The sequence below is a fragment of the Lampetra planeri genome, unplaced genomic scaffold (genome assembly GCF_965212315.1).
Source record: "Lampetra planeri unplaced genomic scaffold, kcLamPlan1.2.h2 scaffold_1056, whole genome shotgun sequence".
Lineage (NCBI taxonomy): Eukaryota > Metazoa > Chordata > Hyperoartia > Petromyzontiformes > Petromyzontidae > Lampetra > Lampetra planeri.
The window spans coordinates 1-22500 of record NW_027613766.1 but is presented as its reverse complement, the minus strand read 5'-3'; the positions used below and the strand labels follow the sequence as shown (position 1 = coordinate 22500).

At 44.5% G+C, this 22500-nt stretch overlaps 1 protein-coding gene across 1 annotated transcript in view; it reads right to left on the bottom strand.

The window, feature by feature from the left end:
- The window catches only part of LOC144738570 (ephrin type-B receptor 1-like), a 24737-nt gene extending 2303 nt beyond the window's left edge, over nucleotides 1-22434 (bottom strand). The window contains exons 1-9 of the mRNA XM_078621572.1: nucleotides 22392-22434; nucleotides 20861-21049; nucleotides 19912-20159; nucleotides 18612-18827; nucleotides 8470-8619; nucleotides 6464-6657; nucleotides 5927-6082; nucleotides 4829-5105; nucleotides 1315-1476 (exon numbers count right to left, since the gene is read on the bottom strand). Of these exons, the coding sequence (XP_078477698.1) occupies nucleotides 1315-1476; nucleotides 4829-5105; nucleotides 5927-6082; nucleotides 6464-6657; nucleotides 8470-8619; nucleotides 18612-18827; nucleotides 19912-20159; nucleotides 20861-21049; nucleotides 22392-22434 (1635 nt within the window). The remainder of the gene's footprint in view (nucleotides 1-1314; nucleotides 1477-4828; nucleotides 5106-5926; nucleotides 6083-6463; nucleotides 6658-8469; nucleotides 8620-18611; nucleotides 18828-19911; nucleotides 20160-20860; nucleotides 21050-22391) is intronic.
- Between the last annotated feature and the right edge of the window lie 66 nt (nucleotides 22435-22500).

The following is a 22500-nucleotide window of genomic DNA, read 5'->3' as shown; positions in this document are numbered from 1 at the left end:
ACTTGTGTCCCGTGTGTTGCGTTTGGGTCCAGACTTCTCACCCCTTTCACATATTCAAATGTATCCACTTCAGTTATCCATCTCATCACTCAGAACCATTCAACAACCCTTCTTTGTCGTTCCAAAGACACTTGAAGAAACTGGCAGACGTGCCTTCACGTTCAAAGCTGGAACAAACTTCCCATCAACACAAGAGAGCTCAACTCATTACGTCTTTTTTAAAGCTCACTAAGAACCATTGTCAACAGACTGTGCAGTTGTCTCGAGTGGTGTTGGCTTCTTGTTTTCACACATTGTGCAATGGTGGATCTGTATTGCTGTGTCATGGTTGGCTGTGTGTGACATGTACAATGCCATGTACTGATGATGATGCCAATGACTGTTGTTTTTTATTGTCGTTATTGTAACTGTTGCCTTTACTCTGCTCCAGCAATGTCAGTGTGAATTTTATCGTGGTATTTGCTTGTACTTATCAGGTACGGTGTTGGGTACTGATGTGTCGCTTGTTGGTACAGTATGTGAGAGTCTCGTGTGTATGTCGTTATGTGACTGTGGTTGTGTTGTGTTTTTTGTTGGACCACCTTGAAAACCAGAGGATGCATCTCAAGGGGCTGTCCATTAATAAATAAATGTTAAATACAAAATGAATATGTACTATCCCAAGTTTTAAAGGACACGACACTGACTCTTGATGCGTTTGACTCAGCAGCATCTCTGCTCATCTGAAGCTGGATATCATCCATCGACGAGGAGTGGAGAAACACTTATTCTAAAAAGCAATGACAGCCTCATCTCACCTCATTGACCATTTCATTGCTGTGGAACGTGCATTGAACGTCCCTCACAACTGGAACGTGTGTTACTATCCACTTGTATTTATAATATTTCCTCTAGTTTATTTAAAATTCGATCATGTTTCCCGGTGTGTGGCGTGAGTGTATCTCCAGTGACGACTTGACGAATTAACCACTGATGGCTTTTGATGAAGCTGTTTAATTCTCCAGCAGCTGTCAGACCAAGCATTATGTGGTGCAGACAAGCAGGAGAGCTGGATGACTCTGGACTCCAGTGGAAATGGAACCACCGTCTGCTGAGTGATGGACTTGTTTTCCAGAGCCTTTATTGGGTGCATTTTAGTACAATAGTTTTCAGGAAAGTTACAGCTTACAAACTCTCGACACGTAATTGTCACAATTTACAAGTGGTGGCTATACATGAAGAAACAAAAAGGAAAATGTCTGCACACACACACACACACATTCTCATTCACACAAACACAAATCAACAATGACACGTGCTCCCCGTCATGCGTACAGAGATTGTGAGATTGTGGCCGGTGTCCAGGAAAGTGCCCACTTTCACATGATCGCCCATCCTCCTCCTCCTCCTCCTCCACAGGAAGTCTTTATTCTCTGTGTGTCTGTGTCCAGGCAGGTGATGAGCGATGTTTATATGTGTGTAAACCCAGTCCTGAGTCTGAAACAGAGGATAACAAAGAGGGGACGTCGTAACTTTATGAGTTCAGTTTTGTGGTCAGGTGAACCTTTCTGCCCTGTTCAAATAAATTAGCAGCGGAGAGGTTTGTTGGTCACTTTTTCAACCGTTATGGCACTATGAAACCTTTAACAAGCTCTGTTCTCCTGTTTGCTAAGACTCCGTGATGAATGGCCTCCGTAGGATGCAGCTCTCAGAGAGGGATGACACAGCACCTTTCCATTTATCACAGCCCAGAGCCGTTACAGCCAGATATTTACAAAGACAAACAGCACCGACAGGGACATAATGAATACATTCTATCATTTCATTCACAAGCTCTTGCGTTTGCGGAGCAAATAGATAAGAGTGAGTTGAGTGGAGGACTAATGCATTCAAATTGAATCACTGGCTCCAGTGAAAGGGATTTATGCCAGTTTTAAGGAGTGTGTGATTCTATTTGGGAATACTTGGTAAATCAATGGACTTGGAGAATTGATTTTGCCCACGAGGAATTTCTGTCGCTTATCACAGTATTATCCATTAGTTAAAGGTGTACACATTCATATAATGGGAATGGGAGAGACGTTACCACATAAACCACAGCAGAGGACGATAAGAGCTGTACTTCAATGACCCCACTCTCTCACACACACACACACACTTAATGGGTAATGTGGAAAAAACAGGTTATATGCAAACAACCCAGGTCATTTTTATATTACTTGTAACACACACACACACACACACGTGCGCAGTAATTGCTCACACCCTAAAGCATGACTCTACAGTATCTCTGTGTGTTTTTTTTTTAGATTTTTTTTGCGCCCTCCAACAGCGATAAATGAGTTGGACATGTGGCGTCCAGTATCGGGATGGGTGGGCGGGTCTGAGGAGAGGAGAATGATGACAAGAAGGCGCGGGGGGGGGTACTTAATAACATGCAAAGGGCCTGTCATTTTTAATGTGACAGCACAGCGTCCTTCCACAGCAGGGCTGGGTGGAATACGAGCTCTTCCATTGGTAGCAGTTTTAAACAGACTCCTACTGAATGTTGAACGTTACAAACAATGGAAAGTGGCTGCATTTTTGTTGCACTTTTCTACCTCAAAGTATTTTAAAATGTGGCCTTATGTCCTTATGACGCAGCGTCAGCAGCAACTGGGGGGTTCAAAGTCTTGCTCAAGGTCACTTGACACTTGACTTGGCCTTCCAACTAGAAACCCTCTGATTACCTTCTGACAATCCCGTCTCTTTGTACCCACTGCGTTTTGTTTTGACGCGACGATATGAATATGGAAGTATGAGAGTGGAGTCGGGACGTTCCAACAGGACACGATGGTCCATGTACTGATTCTCTGTGGATGTGAACCCTGAGCGACGTTCAGCTGTACTATACTGTAGATCAGTTAGAAACATCTAGAACATTCTCCGTCATTCCTTCATGAAATTTCCAAAATATCCAAGGTTTCCAAAGAGAGTCTGGTGCCTTTTAGAACTTCAGGAAGCATCAATGAATTGAGAGTGAGCACAGTAGGGGGTGTGGGGTGGGGTGTGTCTTCAAAAACACTTTGTTCCGTCCGATCTCCTGTCCCTTGTCAAAACCAAAGAACTGATACAAACGCTCAGAATTCAAAAACACAAGACATCAAATATTCACAGTTAAACTCTCAGGATCTTGGCGCTAGCGGTGTGAACCCCCATGTCACCACATGATGGGAGCTGGGAGTTGGTTGAAGCCCAACCAACCACAGCTTCAAGCCCACCCATCCAACAAGTGAACAACCGCAGCTCATCGCTGGGCTTAGACGCTTGGATGGACGGATGGACGGATGGACGGATGAGCAGTTCAGTGCAGCCATGGTAACATCCCACTGCAGTCAGAAAAATGTCAACAAAACTATCAAGCGTCTTAAAACTGAATTGCTATTTCATGGAGCACGTTTCAAGAATATTCCAAAGTGTACACACTGATTCTGCAGCTATGTGGGGACTCATAGAAGCGTGAATGGGCTCAACCTGCCTGCCCATATGGCAGGAGCACATGCTGAGCGTGCATAGATTAAACTGGGCAGCTAAACCGCAGCCGTCTGTGGAGGCTGAGCGACGCTGTGCCCCCGTGCCCATTTTTCTTCCGCGTATTCACTGAAATGGCATCAGGCGTCCGTTGGAAAAGCTCAACCCAGATGTTCTCTTGTGAGAAGAGACTGGACTCATTCACTCTGGTTTCCAGTGTGTGAGATTCGTTCGATCATATGTGGATTCTAAAACCACATCTGGCCTCACGAGGAAGACGGATTGGAATTGGGTGACAAAACAACGGCGACATATAGAGAGAGAGAGAGAGTTGATGTCAGTGTCACACGTGACTTACCTCCCACGAATGAGCCTGTCAGTGTCCGCAGATCCCACTGGATGATGTTGAGCACTTCCAACGCAAACAAGGACAGATCCAACAGAAATACGCATCGTAAAAACACAAAACAGACACAACTGTACAAGTCAGTGCTCAGCCGCTAGAGACAGCACACCCACGTTTAACAGGACCTCGATATATTGAGATTTTCTGACTATTTTAACTCCTACAGCAATCTTCATGTAGACCTACGACATCAATTCCTCAAGTAAAGAGTCCGCCGGGATCTATGATCCCGACCAGGGAACCAGGGCGCCGTAGGAACCTACACATGGCGTGAATCTATCACAATCTAGTCAACAAGCATGTCCTTTGCCAAAAATGCAAGCAGAGAGTTCTGTACATACATATTCATACATCACCTTCAATATGAAGGTTTATTGTGGAAGTTAGAATGTTATTTTCAAGGTAAACATATATTCTCTGACTCTGGGTGGGACTGGCTCCTTCCCCCCAGGACTCCACAGGTAGCGGTAATACAAGTGGGCGGCATCTCGTACCGTGACGGAGACAAAAAGACAAAAAATAAACCGCTTTTCAAAGTGTTACCAGTCCATTTACAATGCATTTTAAAACTCTACAAACAAGCAAAAGATCATGTGAAACAAACTCCACTGTACATCCCTGTATTCTCGTCCCTCTAATTGATCCTGCGACTAATTGCTTCTTTCTTTGAAATAATTCCCAGGACTGATTTCTGGCCGGGTCAAGGCATCTTCATTGCACACATTGACAACAGTATGGGTGAAATCACAGAGCACATGTTGTTTCTAAATGTCTCACATATCTGTTTACAACTCTTCTAAGTCCAGATAATACAGACATACAATATTACTCATTGTACCAAACAGTCTGGATTTGTTTGGAGTTATTTCGGTGTACGACGACACAATCGGCGGTGGAGAAAGTCTTCTTGTCATGGAAACATCGAGTCTGGACCCTGAACTCCTCATGTGGACCCTGGTCTCCTTTGTCGTGGTACCGGATTAGATTAATACAATAGTCTCGACTCGGGCGCGTTCCGACGGAGCGGGGGTCATTCGCGGGGTGCCGTGGGCGTCGGTCCTGCGGATGCTGCCCGTTCCGTGGTACAGCGCCTCCTGCAGTCATGCCATGGTTGTGGGGGGACTGACTCATCTGGACCCTCATGGACTGGATGTTACTGAGAATCTTCTTCTGGTGCCCGGCCAGGGTCACTCCTATTCTCAACAGATCCCTTGAGAATGAAAGAGAAACAGACACAAAGGAAATTAAAAGAGGCAGATCTCATATTGGAGCAAGAGACGGAAAGACGTTCATTGGACTGTCACCCTCCCACACCTAGGACACTCCACTCTAAAATTCTACTAATTCCTGGTTTGCTCTGCAGAGACAGAAAAATGCCCCAAACATAAAGCATATAATGGAAACACAACGTTGACAACAGACAAAGACTGAAGAGTGAAGACTGAACAAGTTGTGTTTCTTCTGAAGAATTCACCAAACTGTCTCTGTTTTATACTGATGGAACGGACAAACTCTTACACAACATCGGCCACTACGTTTATTTGTGAAGACAGAGTGCCCTGTAACAACACAACTCATGCTCACACCTTGTGTCTCTCCGTCCCTCAGCCTGCACCGTACTGTGACGGCTTTGGGGTCGGTAAGTAAACCCAAACCTCCTGTAGCACATTAGATACAAAATGGTCCCTGTAGGACACATTTACAACACATAAAAAATACCTTATTCAGTACTCCTGCCACAAGACACACAAACAAACCAATCACTCAACCATCTTGGGGGTAAGTTGCAATATTTGTTTTATTCTGATTATTCTGTTTATTCTGATTATTCTGATTCGGCAAAGCCGCTTTCCATGAAAGGGGGCGTGGCAGTGGAGGAGCACGGACCTTCATGTCACATCCAGTTTATTTAAAGTACATTCACATCAGCAGAATGCTGGTCAGTGGGCTCTAATTCACACTCGTTCAAACTCTCCAGTCACTGGAGTGTGTCCATTGAGTGGCGTGTGCTTTTGGAACACGTGAACTCACTCTGAGGTCAGCTGAGCCACCAGCTGCAGAGACGTGAAGCCTGAGTTGAGGAAGTTGTCTCTGTACTGGCTCATCTTGATGGCCGCCAGCCAGTCCTCCACTGAGCTGAAGGTGTTGAAGTCAGGGATGGATCTGTCCAACAGTGGCTGAGAAGGCCTGAGGAGGGAGGGGGCACAGGTGAGGAGAACCCTGGAACATGTTTGTTGACACAGATCACTTATGTCAACAAATGGATTTCGTCGCTGAAGGAGTGGTGCTACATTAAATCCATCCTGCGTTCTACAGCGGTACATCCATGTTGGGGTGAAACATGAATTACAAGCAGCAGGAGAAAATTCCACAGCGAAAAACGGTTTGATGCAATCAACAGTAATACATTCATGTTTATTTTATGAGCGAGCAGAAAGTGAACATGTGCGCCGTGCTGGGCTTGTGTTTGTGTAAATTATACATGTAAACAGATGAAAAGCATATTTATATGTGCTTAACTTCCAGCGCCGGGCGAACGCTTGCGATTTCTCCCTTTTTTTTACTCACACTGCAGGGATGTTGGCTACGGCTTTGAGACTGGTCGGGTTCCGAATCATCTTGTCCAGAGTGCTGACGATGTCAGTGAAGCGGGGGCGTACGTTGCGGTCCTTCTGCCAACAGTCCAGCATCAGCTGGTGCAGGGCACTGGGGCAGTCCATGGGCGGGGGCAGACGGTAGTCCTGCTCAATGGCATTAATCACCTGCAGGAGAAGGGATGGAGGAGGTCCGAATGTCAGCTGACGTCACCGGAGGTCAACGTGGTGACAAACCCTCTGATTGGTTCGCTGCCATCTCCTTGTAATGTATGAACATCATGATCAACCTCACTGACATTCCGTAGGAGACAAGTCACATGACCTGGTCAGCATGTTGAATTGTTTTTAATTGTTCTTTTTTTGGTTTTGATTCAAGGTTTACTTCTTGGAAATCAAAGCAGGTTCTTTAAGAATCATCTAAATTCCTCCTCAGTCTGACCTAAAAACTAAAGCTGACCGTCTTTTCTGTTCGTTCCCTCAGTCGTGAAACTGAGCCGGCATCTTTCTGATTCGAAATCACTTTCAGACTTTTTGTACATTTGAATGTTCGTGTGTTCATTTTAATGTGTTAGTGATGCATCTTAATTGCATCTTTTATTTTCTTCCTCTTGCTGCTTTTGATGTTTTGAAAATTTAAATTCAAATACAGTTATTTTTCTACACAAACATCAACAACATCACTCCTGAAGTCGACAGAAGCTGGACGATGCCCCCGCTCCCGCTCAGAGCAGCTTGCTTCCAGTCTCACGTAGTCGTTGTCTTCCTGGAGAGCTGAGTGGGGGAGGAGGGGCAATGGAGGGGGAGGAGAGCGGGTCCAGTGTCGCCATGTAACTTTTAAACCAGGGGTGTCCAAACCGGTCCTCGAGGGCCGCATATCCGGCAGGTTTTCAATGTCACCCTGCTCCTACCTGACCTGAATCAGTCCCAACCGATCCCACTCAGAGGCCCCTGTTTTAAACTGAAGCTAAACACAAATGTACTGTCCCAGGTGTGATATTTCTTTTTATTCTGGGTTTGTCAATTTGTGTGTTTGTATTCTCTGACTATTTTTAAATGCAACTCACGTTGGTAAACCTTTGGGATCAAAACAATTTTAAAAGTTGACATGGAAAGAAATCATGTGCAGATCATTGGTAACACTGGTAAGTAGAAGACCTGTAAAACATCACAGATCATGTGACAGGGAGTTTTAATTCCTAAACTTATTCTAATTATTAAGTTTGATATGAAACAGTGTTATGTTATTGTGGAGGAACAAAGAAGAGGCTCAGCTGTGCAATCGAGCATCAACGACACCATCATGACAAATTAGAGGCTGCTTCGTGTTTTTGGCAACTTCCCCTCAGACTGAGTACAACTGAAACTCAGCAGAATCTGGAGAAAAATGGTACATATGGAAAAGCGGTGTGTGTGTGTGTGTGTGTGGAGCGAGCAGCCGGACACACTGTCCATGCCAGTCGTCCTCTCTGCATTCGCCCCACCAGGCAGTTTGCTGCTGGCCCACAGAGGCAACATCTGCTCCTTGTGGAGCAGAGTCCATGGAGACCCGATGAGAGACCAAACAGAGTGGGAGTGTGTCCAACGGCGCTGTGTGTTGGTGTGTTGGTGTGTTGGTGTGTGGATCCCGTCCAGACGGACATGGGGAACAAGGCAGAGCTCTCAGCAATCACTCACTGCTCTCAGGAAGGAAACGTGATATGTGGGACTGTGCCCGTAATACGTCTGCTTTCAAAGTCAGAGTCAAGGACGTCTTCAGTGATAATTCTACATGGGAGAAGATAAAAGTGTGCGATTTATTGCGACTTCCTCATTTATGAGTTATCTTTGATTGTGGACAGTCAAATCCAGCGTCCTCATAAAACACTGGTGTTGGCTGAAGCAGTGAGAAAAGCGATAACACTGAAGAGTGATGTTTCTTTTTCATGATCTCCGCATCTGTATCTTTGTCGAGGGCAAACCAACGATAAAGACACTCACATCCTGGTTGGACATGTCCCAGTAGGGCCTCTCTCCAAACGACATCACTTCCCACATGACGATGCCGTAGCTCCACACGTCACTGGCCGAGGTGAACTTTCTGTAAGCGATGGCCTCTGGCGCCGTCCACCTCACAGGGATCTTACCGCCCTACGAAAAGGAAAGAGGACAACGGCTCAGTTTCTTGTCGACAATGTTTTCAGGTGCAGCACATTAACTCGAAACACCACCTCGGGTGCCGTTTCTCCTTCAACCCTGTTTATCTCTTCATCGTAACGGGTGCATGCGTTCTCCAGCAGCCAAAACACACACACACACACACACACACACACACCATTCAGCATCTGTGTCAGCAGCAGCTCCCTACACACATCTCCTCTCCCACAGCCCGGCTCCGGTAAAACAAGCTTCGGCTCGTGTGCCGAGTCGGTCTGCCTGTAATTGGACTACCTGTGCCTCAGGCTGCGCCCTGCTGACTGAAAACCGCCAGGTCCTTGTTTATATTTCCAAATGTGCGCACACGCATGCACATACCACACATCTAGATGTTTTTTAGTGTACACCCCCCTCCCCCCACCGCCCAGCTCGCCGATCATAGCGAAGCTCTCCAACAGTTTAATAATGCCACTGAGCTAAAACCTGAGCGTGTGCAGATAAGCTGCTGCTGGAAACAGACCCAAAGCCACCAAACACAAACAACAACAACAACAACGTCGCATTCTGAGAGCAGAGAAGCTGTGAGAAGAATGGGTAGAGACGATGATAGAGGGGGAGGGAGGGAGCAGGAAGAGATCAATACAGGAATAAAGTCTATCTAAGCCCCGGTGACTTCAATGCTTTTCTCATATCTCAGACTAGTTCATATTTGAAGAGTTTCATCTCAACGGAGTCCCCAGGACACTTTCTCTCGCCCTGTTTTGTCTGAGGGCAGAAAAGCTACACCGATATGATCCAAATATTGTCCCCTCAAAAACATGAGGCCCTTTCTTCTCCATCCATCAGTGACGAGGGGGCGATGCTTCAAGTCAATAATTTTATTGAGCGCACATATATAACATGACGAATAAAGTAACCGATGCAGAATAAAATGAAAGGACGTAACTGCTCCGAGCAAGATGCTGTGTATTATTTATCATCGCTCCCTCACGCTGGAGGACCCTGTGAGATATGAGACACAGGCTTCACAAGAAGCTTCCTGTGTGCCTCCAACGCCACCGACACAAGTAATAATGTTTCGAAGGCAGTTGAATCAGAGGCAGCAATGCAAACCTTTAGTAATTAGAGCTGTGGGCCGGTGATGGCGCTGCCAAAATCCTCTTTTAATAACACAAAGTGCTGAGCAGCTCATGCATTCAAGGAAGGCGGCGAAAACATAATAAAAAGCAAAGAAGCTGCCCCCCCTCACACCCCCAACCACCACCACCACCACCACCACCCCTTCAGCTGAGAGAGCGTTAATGCTGCAGGGAATTAGTTGGGGTGATGGGGTGGTGGTGAGTGGGTGGCAGAGATGATGGGAATTCAAACAGACCTAGTGTCAACACAGAAACATGAGAAGTCGCGGAGGCCCTGAAGCATGGGGACAGCTCTTTGGGTATAAACTGCTGGCTACTGAAAAACTGATGAGGCGGTCTACTGTTTGCCTTGAAGTGAAATATCGCCGCCAAAAAACAAAATTCACAATGTTGCATTATCTTGGACAGTTAACTTAGAAGAAAAAAAAAAAGAAAAAAAACTCCCCAGAAAATAAATGAATCATGTGACATCGCCGACAAGTAATTATCCAAACTATCTGGATATTCAATTATCTGGTTGAAACAAACTATGAAGACCACTGGAAGGAGGTGTGGACATGTCCACACTAACATGGAACTGATCCAATACTTTTTCGTATTAATAATAAAGGTTAATTAATATTAATAAAGGTAAATAATTGATAAAGGTTCTCTCAGTTTGGAAGAAGAAACGTGTGTGGCCACACAAAACCAACGAAACGCTGTTGTATCTGCCAGGCCTGTAGGTGGTGCTGTAACGCTGCCTAAGAGATACACAAGAAACAGTGGAGGAGACATGGATACGCAAATTTAACCAAAAAAATGAAAAAAAGCATATTCATGATCCGTTTGCTCTGAGTGGACAAGGTGAAACACTTGAACTGATCTTTCAACATACGACAAAAACACTTGATCTGGGACAGCCACGGCATGTGATGACCTATCAGTCCCCCGAAAGTTACCACAAGATGAGAGCTTCGCACCGTGCAGCCACCGTAGGTTGATGACACCACCTGATCTGTTGCACCTGCTTTTACCAGTGACAACTTCCATACACTGGGTCTGGAGAGGGGCGTGTCTCCGGGTACTCTGCTCCCTCCCACCTCCAAAAGCATGCTGAGGTTCACTGGTCCCTGTGAATAGGTGTGAATGTGAGTGTGAATGGTTGTCTGTCCTTCAGCTGGTGACTGGTCCAGGACCTGGTCCCGCTGACAGCTGGGATCAGCTCCACAACAACCGAGTGAGCCGAAGAAGATGACACATCTGACATAACTGACACAGCCGATGTCTCAGATGACAAGAAGTGACGTGTTCCTCTGACAGCAAGGTTGGGAAGATTAAAAAAAAAAAAAAACATGTGGCCAAGCAAGGGTCGTATTTCCTGGTGTCACAGGTTGTAAAAAAACATCTGTCATGTTTTTGCGGCAGCATCAGGGATGCATCCACCACCAGACAGCATCATGTCGACTGTCACTGAAATGATACGGCAAATACCCCAAAGTCAAAGTACGAGGAGGAGGTGTGTGTCGCAGGTTTTGGCCGGAGCCTTTTTACGTCTGGATCCATGTGATATGATTCCATCAGGTAAATATGTAGCGCTCGCTGCCGTCCTTCACTTCCTGTCTTTCCTTCACACCTCCAACTTCAGTAATCTATTTCCAAACAGTGTCCAATGAAATGGACCTAAGGAGCAGTGATCTGCCCTGGATGTCTGAGTGATGAGGAAAAGACACAACAGGAGAAGAAAAGACGAGTTGACAGAGATGTCAGTGTCAAATACGCACGTTGAATGGTTTGTCTTCATTTGAGGAACAAATTAATTTTAGAAATCCACACTGACTCATTAAAGTATACTTCGACTGCCAGAATCCTCTTGGTCAAACATTGTCTGAAGAGGTTTCAGAGAACTAATACGCCGCCAAGACACTGTGTGAAGGACTGTAAAATACAGCAAGAGAGGACGTGAGGCAGTCATCATCTGGAGGAGGACCAGTTCCAAAAGTCTGTCTGAAATCAGACAAGTTTTAGCATCTTTCAACAGCATAAGTACCCAGAGTGACCACTGGAGACCATTTAGCAAACTGACACTTGTTTGAAGTACATCTACTATTGTTCCTTCCAAGAGTGATTGGTGATTTATTTATTATTGACATTCTCATCATCAAGGTGATTTTGTTCTGTCGATATCCAAAAACATCCCACGAGGTGGACTTTCATTTTTCCACTATGCTACACACACACCACACACACACACACACACTCCAAATTCCCTTTCAGTAAAGATGATTCCATTCAGTGTGTGTGTATGTGTGTATAAAACTGTAGTTTTGACATTCATCTGCAGTCTGACAGTGAATTCAATCTAAGTTTGCTCACGAGACTTAATGTATACGATAGGATCTGTTGCTTTCTTAGACAGTGTGATTCTATATTATGCATGGAAGCATTTTGCTGTAATGTATTATTTATCAACTTCCATTTCGCCAGCATCAATAGCATCTTCCTGCCTTGAAACGACCCCCTCCCCAATGGACGTCTGCTCTCACTGTCAAATTAAAGTGAGTCTTGCTTTCACTTGTTCAGCTAATATTAGACAGTGTTGACCTTGGCCCCATAATTCCTTCACAGGACGTTGATAATACTCAAATACATCTTAACAAACTGGAACAACCTAACTAGATTTTCCATATAAGCTGGCCAGTGTTTGTCTTTGCATTGTTGAATCTATCAAAGTCCAAGGGGACTAAAACATGGGGAAATCTATGATTTATTTTGAAGAGATATGTCCGCTTTGGTAAATCAACCAAATAAATCTCCTTTTACGGTGACTTTCAACCTGTTTGTTGTGGAACACACAGACAAGGGGAGCACTCGGAGATTTAGCACCATGGGATCATCATGGGGTCAGGGATCACACTGACTCCCACACAGTAGAAGAAGACAGGTGCTGGCTTCAGATAGTTTGTCACTGTTTGATGATGCCACCGGCTATGGAGTTCTCACTGCACCCCCAGACAAAGCAACGGAAACACAGTTTTAAATATAAACCACTTGTGAATCTGACTGATCCAGTTCCAGATGTGCAGCCAGATGCAGATGGTGTCTGGTCAGTCCATTGGTGACCTGGGGTGGGTATTCGTGAGGACGTCTCCAAAGAGAGACTAATCCCAGTTAATTAACGATGTCGACCTGTCAAATGTTGTCTTCCACCAACCGGACCAGTGAGACGGGGAAGGAGCGTACACCATGGACAAACACCTGTCAACTTCAACAAGTGTGTAAGCACAGAGAGGCTGATTTTGAACATCAAAACATCGCCTTCAGTGAGCCTCTGGGCTTGTCAAGTTTTAGAGTTTGTTCTCCCTCAAACAGAAGCAGACAATGTCACAACTGTTTAGTATTTCAAAGAGTGAATTACTGACAAAGCATTGGGCGAAATTACGAAAACAAAAAAAGGGTAATAATACAGGTAACAAATGAAGGATGGGACATTGGTTCGCAGACCAACATGTCTGTTTTCCAGGTAAACGTTCATACATGTTAAAAAAAAAAAAAAGAGTTCAGATTTCAAACATTTCCATTTGAACGCTTGTTTCTGTAACAGTACATACATATTTACAACGAGCCAAAAAAGAAGTATTGGCCTGAAGCCAGAGAGGAGGAGGAATGATGCAAACGGAAAGCAGACAAATGACAGAAACAACAGCACATTCCACACCGAGCGAGCACTGGAGCGGAGCTGAGAGAATGTCAGCCAGGTCACAGGGATTTGACGGATGAGCCCCTTTCAACCCCACTCCGCCCAGATGACACACACACACACACACAAAGTCACCTGGGGGACGTACGGTATGGAGTGTGTGAATACGCCCACAACACTCGGTCAACGCATGCAAAGCACATGTGACATGTAATGAATGCAAGGACAGCGTCAGTCATCACAGCCCCCCCCGGTGCACCGCTTCTTGCGAATAAGAAATGGATGGCTGACTCGTGTACAGACAGTCATGTAAACCTCGCTCCAATTCCCCCCCTCTCCTGTATCAGCTGAGATGATGCACGCACCGCACGTGTCCAAATGGAACATATTAAACCAGTCAACCAATCAGGACGCAGTGACAATATAATGGTAAGAACTGCTGTAAAACACACAGTCCTCAAAGTATAGAAATCACTTTGCAAACATCCCCTCAGCACCACCAGGGCAGTAAAAGCATTATTTTATAAACCCAATTAATCACGACGTTGGTGAGCAGCCAACAGAGAGGGAGGGCAGCACCCCTCCGTGTCCCACCTCCACAACACCACTTCACAATGAACCCACATCCAGGGTTAACACAATTACCAGCGGGTCCTCCCGACCATACATCCAGCTTCACACCACGGCCATTGTAATTAGGATGCTTAAAAGCACATGGAAAAATTAGTAAAGCAGTATTAGGAAAGGGCTGATTAATTCACTTGAGGAGGAGGTCGATGGCGATGTAAATCACTGCCTGTTAGCACGATTTAATTTCCCTGATTTCCTTGGACTTGACTCCTACACATAATCCTTTTCTTTAATTAAGCCATGAACAGTCCCCTTCACTCCTTGACCTCCCCAGCTATCGCCAACAAGCAACCAATCAGCGTGGCAGACAAGAGCCCCCAGCCTCCCCCGACGCTTGTTAGCATGTTAGCATGGGAGATGTGTTCACGTTGACAGGTGACATGGAAGTATGGATCAGCTTCCCTTCCACTGCATGTCCACTGATCAAACTACCCTTTGTAATTTGAAGGGAACAAAATAGATGGATACACATGACACTTTGACACTACTCCAGCTTTTCCATCACAGGTCAGTTCCTCCTCAGTCTGAGTGGAGAACGTCATGGCAACCACTGTACGAAACTGACATTTTGTATATGACACATGCACATGACCAATGTGGGACCTGGAGGAGATGGAGAACCTGCAGCTCAGTTTGTGGGTTTTTGTCTCAGATGGAGATGGAGCAGGACACTTGAAAAGAAAATAATAACTTTCACTTCATTTTTTAAAAATCAGTTATCTAATATCTTACATGTATGTCCTTTTGTTACATTTTCATATTCACACTGTGTTGGAAAGGTACTGGGTGCTTGAAGAGAATAGCCCTCGTTAACTGAAATAAAATGAAGTACAATTTGAATGCAATTAGAAGTACAATTTGTCAATGTATACTGCTCATGGGCGTGTACTATTCACTGGTCTATGTCAACAAACACCTGGGGCTGAAAATGTGTCCCATTCAGGAGAAGCAGACAGACTAAAGCTGCTTACAGATGGTGGAGGGGTGGTGTATTCAGCTGGTGGGGGCTGGCTTTGGATCAAGTGATACAAGCGTGGGTGGAGGAGATTTGAAGAAGCCCCAAACTCGCCAGCCTTCATACACGTATTGACTCTGCAGATAAAGCCCTCAAGGACACTTTGTTTACATTCAACCGCAAACTACAGTCTAATCCCACCTTTCAGACCCTGTTTTACACACACGTTTAGAAGGTGCTGATCCTCTTTATTGCAGAGTAACACCCAGACAAGGTTCAGCCACATGGGTGAAACGCACAAAGCACGATTCCTGAGGAGCAATTAGCTCTCAGCTCCACCACTGTGAGGCCATACTGTATCTTGAGCTAGCACCTCTTGTCATCTGATAGTGCTGTGTCATGGTTTATAATCAAATGTGAGAAATTTCTTCAGGAAGTACTTCTGATAAACCCAGATCTACTGACTCCGGGTAGATTGTTACATGGTGAAGCGGCATTTAGCACTTTCAGATTTCTATCAATCTGAACTGACTTTAAATGGAACATGTGTTAAACACGTGTTTAAGTTGTAAACTGTATGTTTCAAATGTATGTTCCTTAACGTGATGTTCAGTCGGAAACCTTGTCCTTGACTGGGGCCAAAATGTTGACAAAATGTTGACATTGACAAAACAGTGTATATGATCAATATAAGTCCAATATTCCACCTGATACATAAAGGTATTAAAGGTCCAGTGTGTAAATTAGAATTGCTAAGCTATGCAACACATTTAACTCTGTAGATAATAGAGCTTCCCCCCTGAGCAGACGTTGACGTCAATAAATATCATGTGTTAGCTTTTTCAACTATCGGCAAATGATGAAAAATAGTTAGTACTTGGAGTTTTCATGGACAGATGAATCTCTTCACTAACAGGTAAAACAGGTTGGCATTTATAATAAATAAGGACATGTACATGTCATGACAAAGTGACATGGATTAAATAATAACCACAAAGGAGATTTCAAATCGCGTCATTGAGCATGTATGATGAAAGAAGGTATGTCATTCTAAAAAACTAAAACATTTTAAAAAATCTGAAAAAAAAATCTAAAAAATTAAAAGCCAATATTTCAGAACTCAGTTTTACATCACTGCAAGTATTTTCTTGTTTATCATTTAATTTTCCTGTGAGGGACAAAAAACACATAGACAAGTCCCCTTTATTGCTGAAGAAGGAGAAGAAGAAGAAGAAGAAGAAGAGAAGAAGAGAAGAAGAGCCATAGTGAGATCAGCAGGCAACAGGCTGTTCCTTCATTCTACAACACACTCATTTCACCATCCACAGCTGTTCACAGTGCTAAATCATGGTTGTTCACGGAATGCTGGAAAAAGTCAAATTATTATCACAAGCACAACAGTGTGCTGCTGGAGCTGTAAGCATAGGTTCATCTAATCAACTACATCGGAACTCCTGAGGATTGTCTGAGGTAAAACAATAGTAAGACCAATAAAACCACCAACCTGTTTCCACCAGTTTTGCCTGCAGACGCAAACAATTCAGTAGCAACAAAATAAGCTAGTTTGAACTTGACTCAAAGACAGTGAGGTGATACTTCATCCTCTTTCCCCGCTTACGTGCACATGCCTGTGCGTGTAGGCATCATGTACACACACACACACACACACACACACACACACACACACACTCATTCAAAGAAAAACTCATGCACAACCATGATCATGCTGGGAATCTTAATGACATGCTGTGTGTTTGCATGAGTGTAAGAGTGTGTTTGGAATTAGAGGAGGCAGGAGATGAACTAACGACGACTGCTAATAATTACAGATCTGTGGTGTGGAGGAGTTAATGAGGAGCCAAAGCCTCCCATAATGCCCCAGCAATAATGAATGATGAGCAACAGGAAGGAGGGAGGAAGGGAGGGGGATGGGGGGTGGGAGCTGTCAGTTTAAGAGGCCGCAATGCCCTTTGGTGTCTCTGCACTACGGGCATGTCAACGAGAGAGGAGGCTTCCCAGAGGACGCTTGTCTCCACACTAATGAAGATGTGACAGACCTCAAGTCCATGACTTACAGAGTAGGAGATAGTGGAGGGGGGAGGACGGCAGAGTGAAATGAGACCCACTGAAATGCAGATCTTCAAACAGAGGGAGACAGTGTCAAATAGAAGCAAAACTGATTAGATGACGCATCACTGCTACACACACAGCGGCATCACACGGCGATAAGGCCCAAAATCTATATAGCAGTACGTATAACCTGAAGCATACGCAGTAAGAACACATGTTGTGGTGTGAAATATCGAAACAATGAATACAAAATCAAAGTAAAAGGTTCATTGATGTGGACTGTGAGACTCCATTGTGCGACACGGCCACTAGTTGCAAAGTGTTTTATGCTCCGGAGTTCATTGTCACACAGTTTAATCATGTTCTGAAAGCTGCTTTTCTCCACTGGAAGAATCGGCACCATGTCCTTACACAGGTTCACGGTAATGTTATTTGTAATATCAATCCACCGTCGATTCTTTTTGTCATTCGTAAGTACTTGTGAAATATCAATCTGCTGGAGTGGAACGTCACCTTTCTTTCCACTTGACTGACTGGTGTTTGGGGAGGGCCCAGTTTTTTCTTTTGAGCCTAACAAAGACCTTGTATCCCCTCTCTACAGGATTACTGTCGCCAACATCTGACTCCTTAAACCCAAACCAACTCCTCCTCCTACCCCCTGGAAGCTCCATGCTTTCCACCAAAACTGGCGCAGCTTGATGACATCATCAGCATGCTCTATTGTGGTAGGCACGTACTGTCCTGTCTCAAATCACATGTTTCCATTAGAAAACTATGCACACTATGTACTCACTATGTACTATGTGCACAAATTTCCACCAGGTATTGGTGTCGCAAATCAAGCAGCACTTACAGAAAATGACGTGAAAATGAAACTTACTGCCGATACGCTAGTAGACGCATTCAGTGAATATTTCCAACACATCAACCTCTGACCTCACATCTCAAACCTCAATCTCCAGTGAAGATGAAAATTTATCACACAGAACCAAAAGTACCCCACGACACCAATGACTGAACATGTGCTGTGGTTTACTATCTATCAAGCTAACGTTAGCGTTGGCCTGGATTCCATGGGTAAGTGATGTCCCCCGTAGTGACGCTGGTGTCTCTGCTGTCCCCACCAGCTCTAAAAGTCAAAGGTCGTCATTTCTACGTCACTAAGATGGAGGACGTTGAGGGTGAAAGCGTCCATCGATCCACTGAACTTTAATGTGTACCAGTTGTGAACGTAGTACACTACTTTTTCACATACTCATTCAGTGTGAAAGCACTTATGTACTCAACATACTAAGTATATAGAAGTATTTGATTTGAAACACACAGCTAAAATCTCTACTGTTGGCCAAATTCATGTCGTTTCTGACGTATACTGTTTGTACCTGCCATCCCCAGTGTCACGTATGCTTCATACACTATGTTTTACACCAATACGAAACTAAACCAAAAGGACGCAGTGGATGTAGAAGAACATGGGTTGACAAGATAACAGGTTATGGTACATGATACTCACCAAGGAACTGGTGTAGCTGGGGTCAGACGTGTCATCCTGTAGGTAGCGGGACAAGCCGAAGTCGGACACTTTGCACACCAAGTTGCTGTTCACCAGGATGTTTCGTGCAGCCAAGTCACGGTGCACGTAGTTCATTTCTGAGAGATATTTCATCCCGGCTGCGATCCCACGCATCATCCCTACCAACTGGATCACTGTGAACTGACCATCATTTTGCTAGAAGAGGAGGAGAGTGCACAGAAAACAAACAGGGTTTCAACTTTTCGTTACGACTGAGTGAAACTAGCTGCAGGATATCGCTGGAATTAATGAGGATTTGTGAATTGAGCTGTTTTACTCTCACTGAGTCTCTGAAACAGAAACTCTGAAAACACTAAATGACTCATTTGTAGAGTCACACGTATTACTGACAGTACTACACACATGCACACCCACACATACACACGTGTGTAAGGGTTAATGCCTTAAAACAGCTTAACGCACACCTACCCGTTGATTAAACCACAAGTTTGCCAAAGTTTATGTGTATGTATACAAGCCCTAACGCACGGCAGTTCTTCACCATCGCATCGCGTCTTCAAACCGTTTAATGCACACCTGTGCGCAGTGTCCCACTCGTCCAAATTCTTGACCTCCAAACAAGTGTAAATAAATCCACTTTGCTTGTTTTTTGTCACTTTTTTCAGTTGTTGTTACCGCTGACGGCCGTGCGGCTCGTGCTCCGTTTAATGTCGACAATGTAAAGGTTGTGCCATTGATGGATATTATACTGTAAGCATTACACATGCATTTTGGATTTTTTGCTATGCAGGAATCCCTTTTTGTCACATCTGAGCAGTGCAGACCCCTGTGCAAATGCTCTGAAGAGCAAGCTTTGAACCCTGAAGACCCAGTAACAAATAAGAGCGTAAGGGAGATCGATAGAAACACAAGTCGGATGTGGCGGTTAGCAAAGCCAACTTCAAAGAGCCCCTTAAACCCACCCGAGATCAAAGTGCAATAGAACACCAGCCCACGAGATGGAAGGAAGGGGAGACGAATATTGATGAAGTGGTGTGTCCGCTCAATGCTTAATATGAAACAAAGAGTGAAGAACTGGTTGATAGCTTCAGGCATTAATAGAGAATTTAAACACTAATTTAGATTGCTAGTTGTTTTTACAAAGTAGGAATGACTGAAATGATGTTCCTGTAAAATGTATTACACCGCAGCAGCCTCTAGGAGGATTGCTGTGTCCTCCACTGTGTTCTACAGTGCCATAGTTTGATCTCCTGGGTTGTTTTCTGATGTGGTCACTCACCCTCAGGAAAGAGTCCAGAGCTCCATTCTCCATAAACTCTGTGACGATCATGACAGGACGGCTCTTTGTCACCACTCCCTCCAGGCGGATGATGTTGGGGTGGTCAAACTGGCCCATAATTGATGCCTCAGATAGGAAGTCTCGCCTCTGCTTCTCGACGTACCCTGCTTTCAGGGTTTTGATGGCCACGTAGATCTCCCTCTTTCCAGGCAGCTTCAGACGGCCTTTGTACACTTCCCCAAATTCACCTCGAGGAAAAAAAAACAGACAAGATGGAGTTTATTTGATCAAATGTGCATTGTTTATTTAACAAATTTGAATAACCTGTAATCCTTTAGAAGTCATTTCATTAATTATGGAAACCCTTATGTGAAGCGAGCGTGCAGGAAGTCCTGCAGACACCACACAGTGAAATCCACAAAAATAGAAGTTTTTCATTAGTTTGTCATGTGTTCTTCCCACTATCCTATCTGCGCCACTCCCTCACACCACCACAGGAGCTTTCCAGGCCCATTGTAGCCTCTGTATTGACCCTCACATATGGTAACAGCGTGCCCTCCTGGCTGTGAAGATGCTGAGGTCCCGAGACAAAAAAACAACCAGAGACCTGTTTACATTTTTACGGGAAACCTGGAAACAACGAGCAATACCCTGATCATTTTCAAATGACAGCAAGAAATACAAACGCATCATAAAGCTGAAGATGTGCAGAAAAGCACAAAAGCAGAGACACACAGGAAACATGACAGGAAACATTTCTGAAGTCGCCAGGTAACCAGAGCACCTGACCTACATGCTGCTGACGTGTTTTTGCAGCTGCGTTAGTTGTGAACTTGTCAAAGGCCGGACTTAGTGACCTCAAACATATTTGCTCTAAACATACGTGCAAGACTGATGTAAACATATGACATCTGACACACACACACACAAGCTGACGGACTGACTGTACCTGCACCGATGACCTCCTCGATCTTCACCGTGGAGACGTCAATCTCCTTGGCAAACTCGTGGACAGCTTCGTTGGGGTCTTCGTAGGTAAAGGGGTCAATGTAGATCTTCATCCCCGGGGAGCCTGAGAAGTGGGTCGGGCAGCCCAGTGGGGAGGGGCAGTTAGACATGTCGGCTCGCAAAGATAGTTCTAGAACAACCAGAGTGTGCAGTGAGCTTGGCAGAGGAATAATCATGGGTCTCATGACGAGTCGACTGATGCTGTTGGGATTCAAAGTACCTACTTGTTATCACAGCATGTTTAAACACTGGTACATTATAACTAGCAAATATGTGAATTAACAGAATTACTGACTCATGTACTGTAGAAGGTGATTTGATGATTGAGCAGAAGCAAAAAAAAAAAAAAAAACAGAATGAAGGGACAGAAGCATAAATATGTGTATTTACACAGAGAAAGTCGCAGACTGCTCTTACACAGTGGCAGAACCAATTTCCCCGGAGGAGCTCATGAAAAGATAAAACCAATGTGCTATCTGTTGGCTCTTTGTGCTGCTCTGCGATAGGTGAGCTCAGTTCACAGCCTCTCTGTGTTGTCAGAGCGGGTGGGGGGGGGGGCACTGCTCAACAGCGTTTCTAAACTCATTCACGGACATTACGGAAAGAAAGCAGATGTCAAATCATCATGGCCTTCGTCCTCTGAGCTGATTGGAATGAACCCGTCTCTACTAGTCACACTGACACATGAGGGGTCCCAGGAGACAGGAGGAGGATAAGATCTGGTCCTGAAAGGATCAAGGTGGCTCACCCAGCTCTTTACGAGAAGCTGATTCTAGTTACTGCCCAAATTGATCTGAACCCTGTTCCGTGTGACTGTAATTGATCATTAGAGATTCAGATTGGATGTTATGTTAATCGTCCTGAAGGTTTACAGCTTTGCATCCTACAAAAAAAAGAAAAAAGAAAACAAACACAAAAACATTCAATTTACGCGCTGTGGCGCACCACTAGGTGGGGCTCAAAATCTAAACAGAAATATTCCAATAAAACTGTAGCACAGAGGCAAACACATCCTCCTTCAAATAAACAAAGCCATGACTTTCTAATCCATGCCTCTGAGCTCACGTTCATCTATATTTTAAAATGTAAACAGTTTATACTCTTCTTGTGCAGCCCTGGTTAACTGGACTCATCTTTTTATGGCCGTTGGATAAAAAGATAGATTCATCCTTGAATATTTTATAGCTCCCTCATCTGAGCGTATGAGGCAAGTGTATCCAAACGTCAGTTCTATTTTTACTCGGTGAAACATCAGCAGATGTTTCATGGGAGAGAGCAGAAGTTATGTGTGCCGTGAGACTCACAGCACACATTCATACTTTTTTCAATTAGATGGTCACACATGACGGCTAAACAGAGGATATAACTGTAAGTCGTTATTTATTGGCGACATTTTTTATTACAACGATATCTATTTATCCAGCATTATAAATTGTGTTTTTCTCATCTGCACGTACCCATATTATCCTCACCATTGTCCTGCATGTACCCGATTATCGACTCGATGGCGCTCATGTATCCACAAATCAACTGTACAAAATAATGCTTAAACGGCCATGGAGACATAAAATTCCTGGTCCC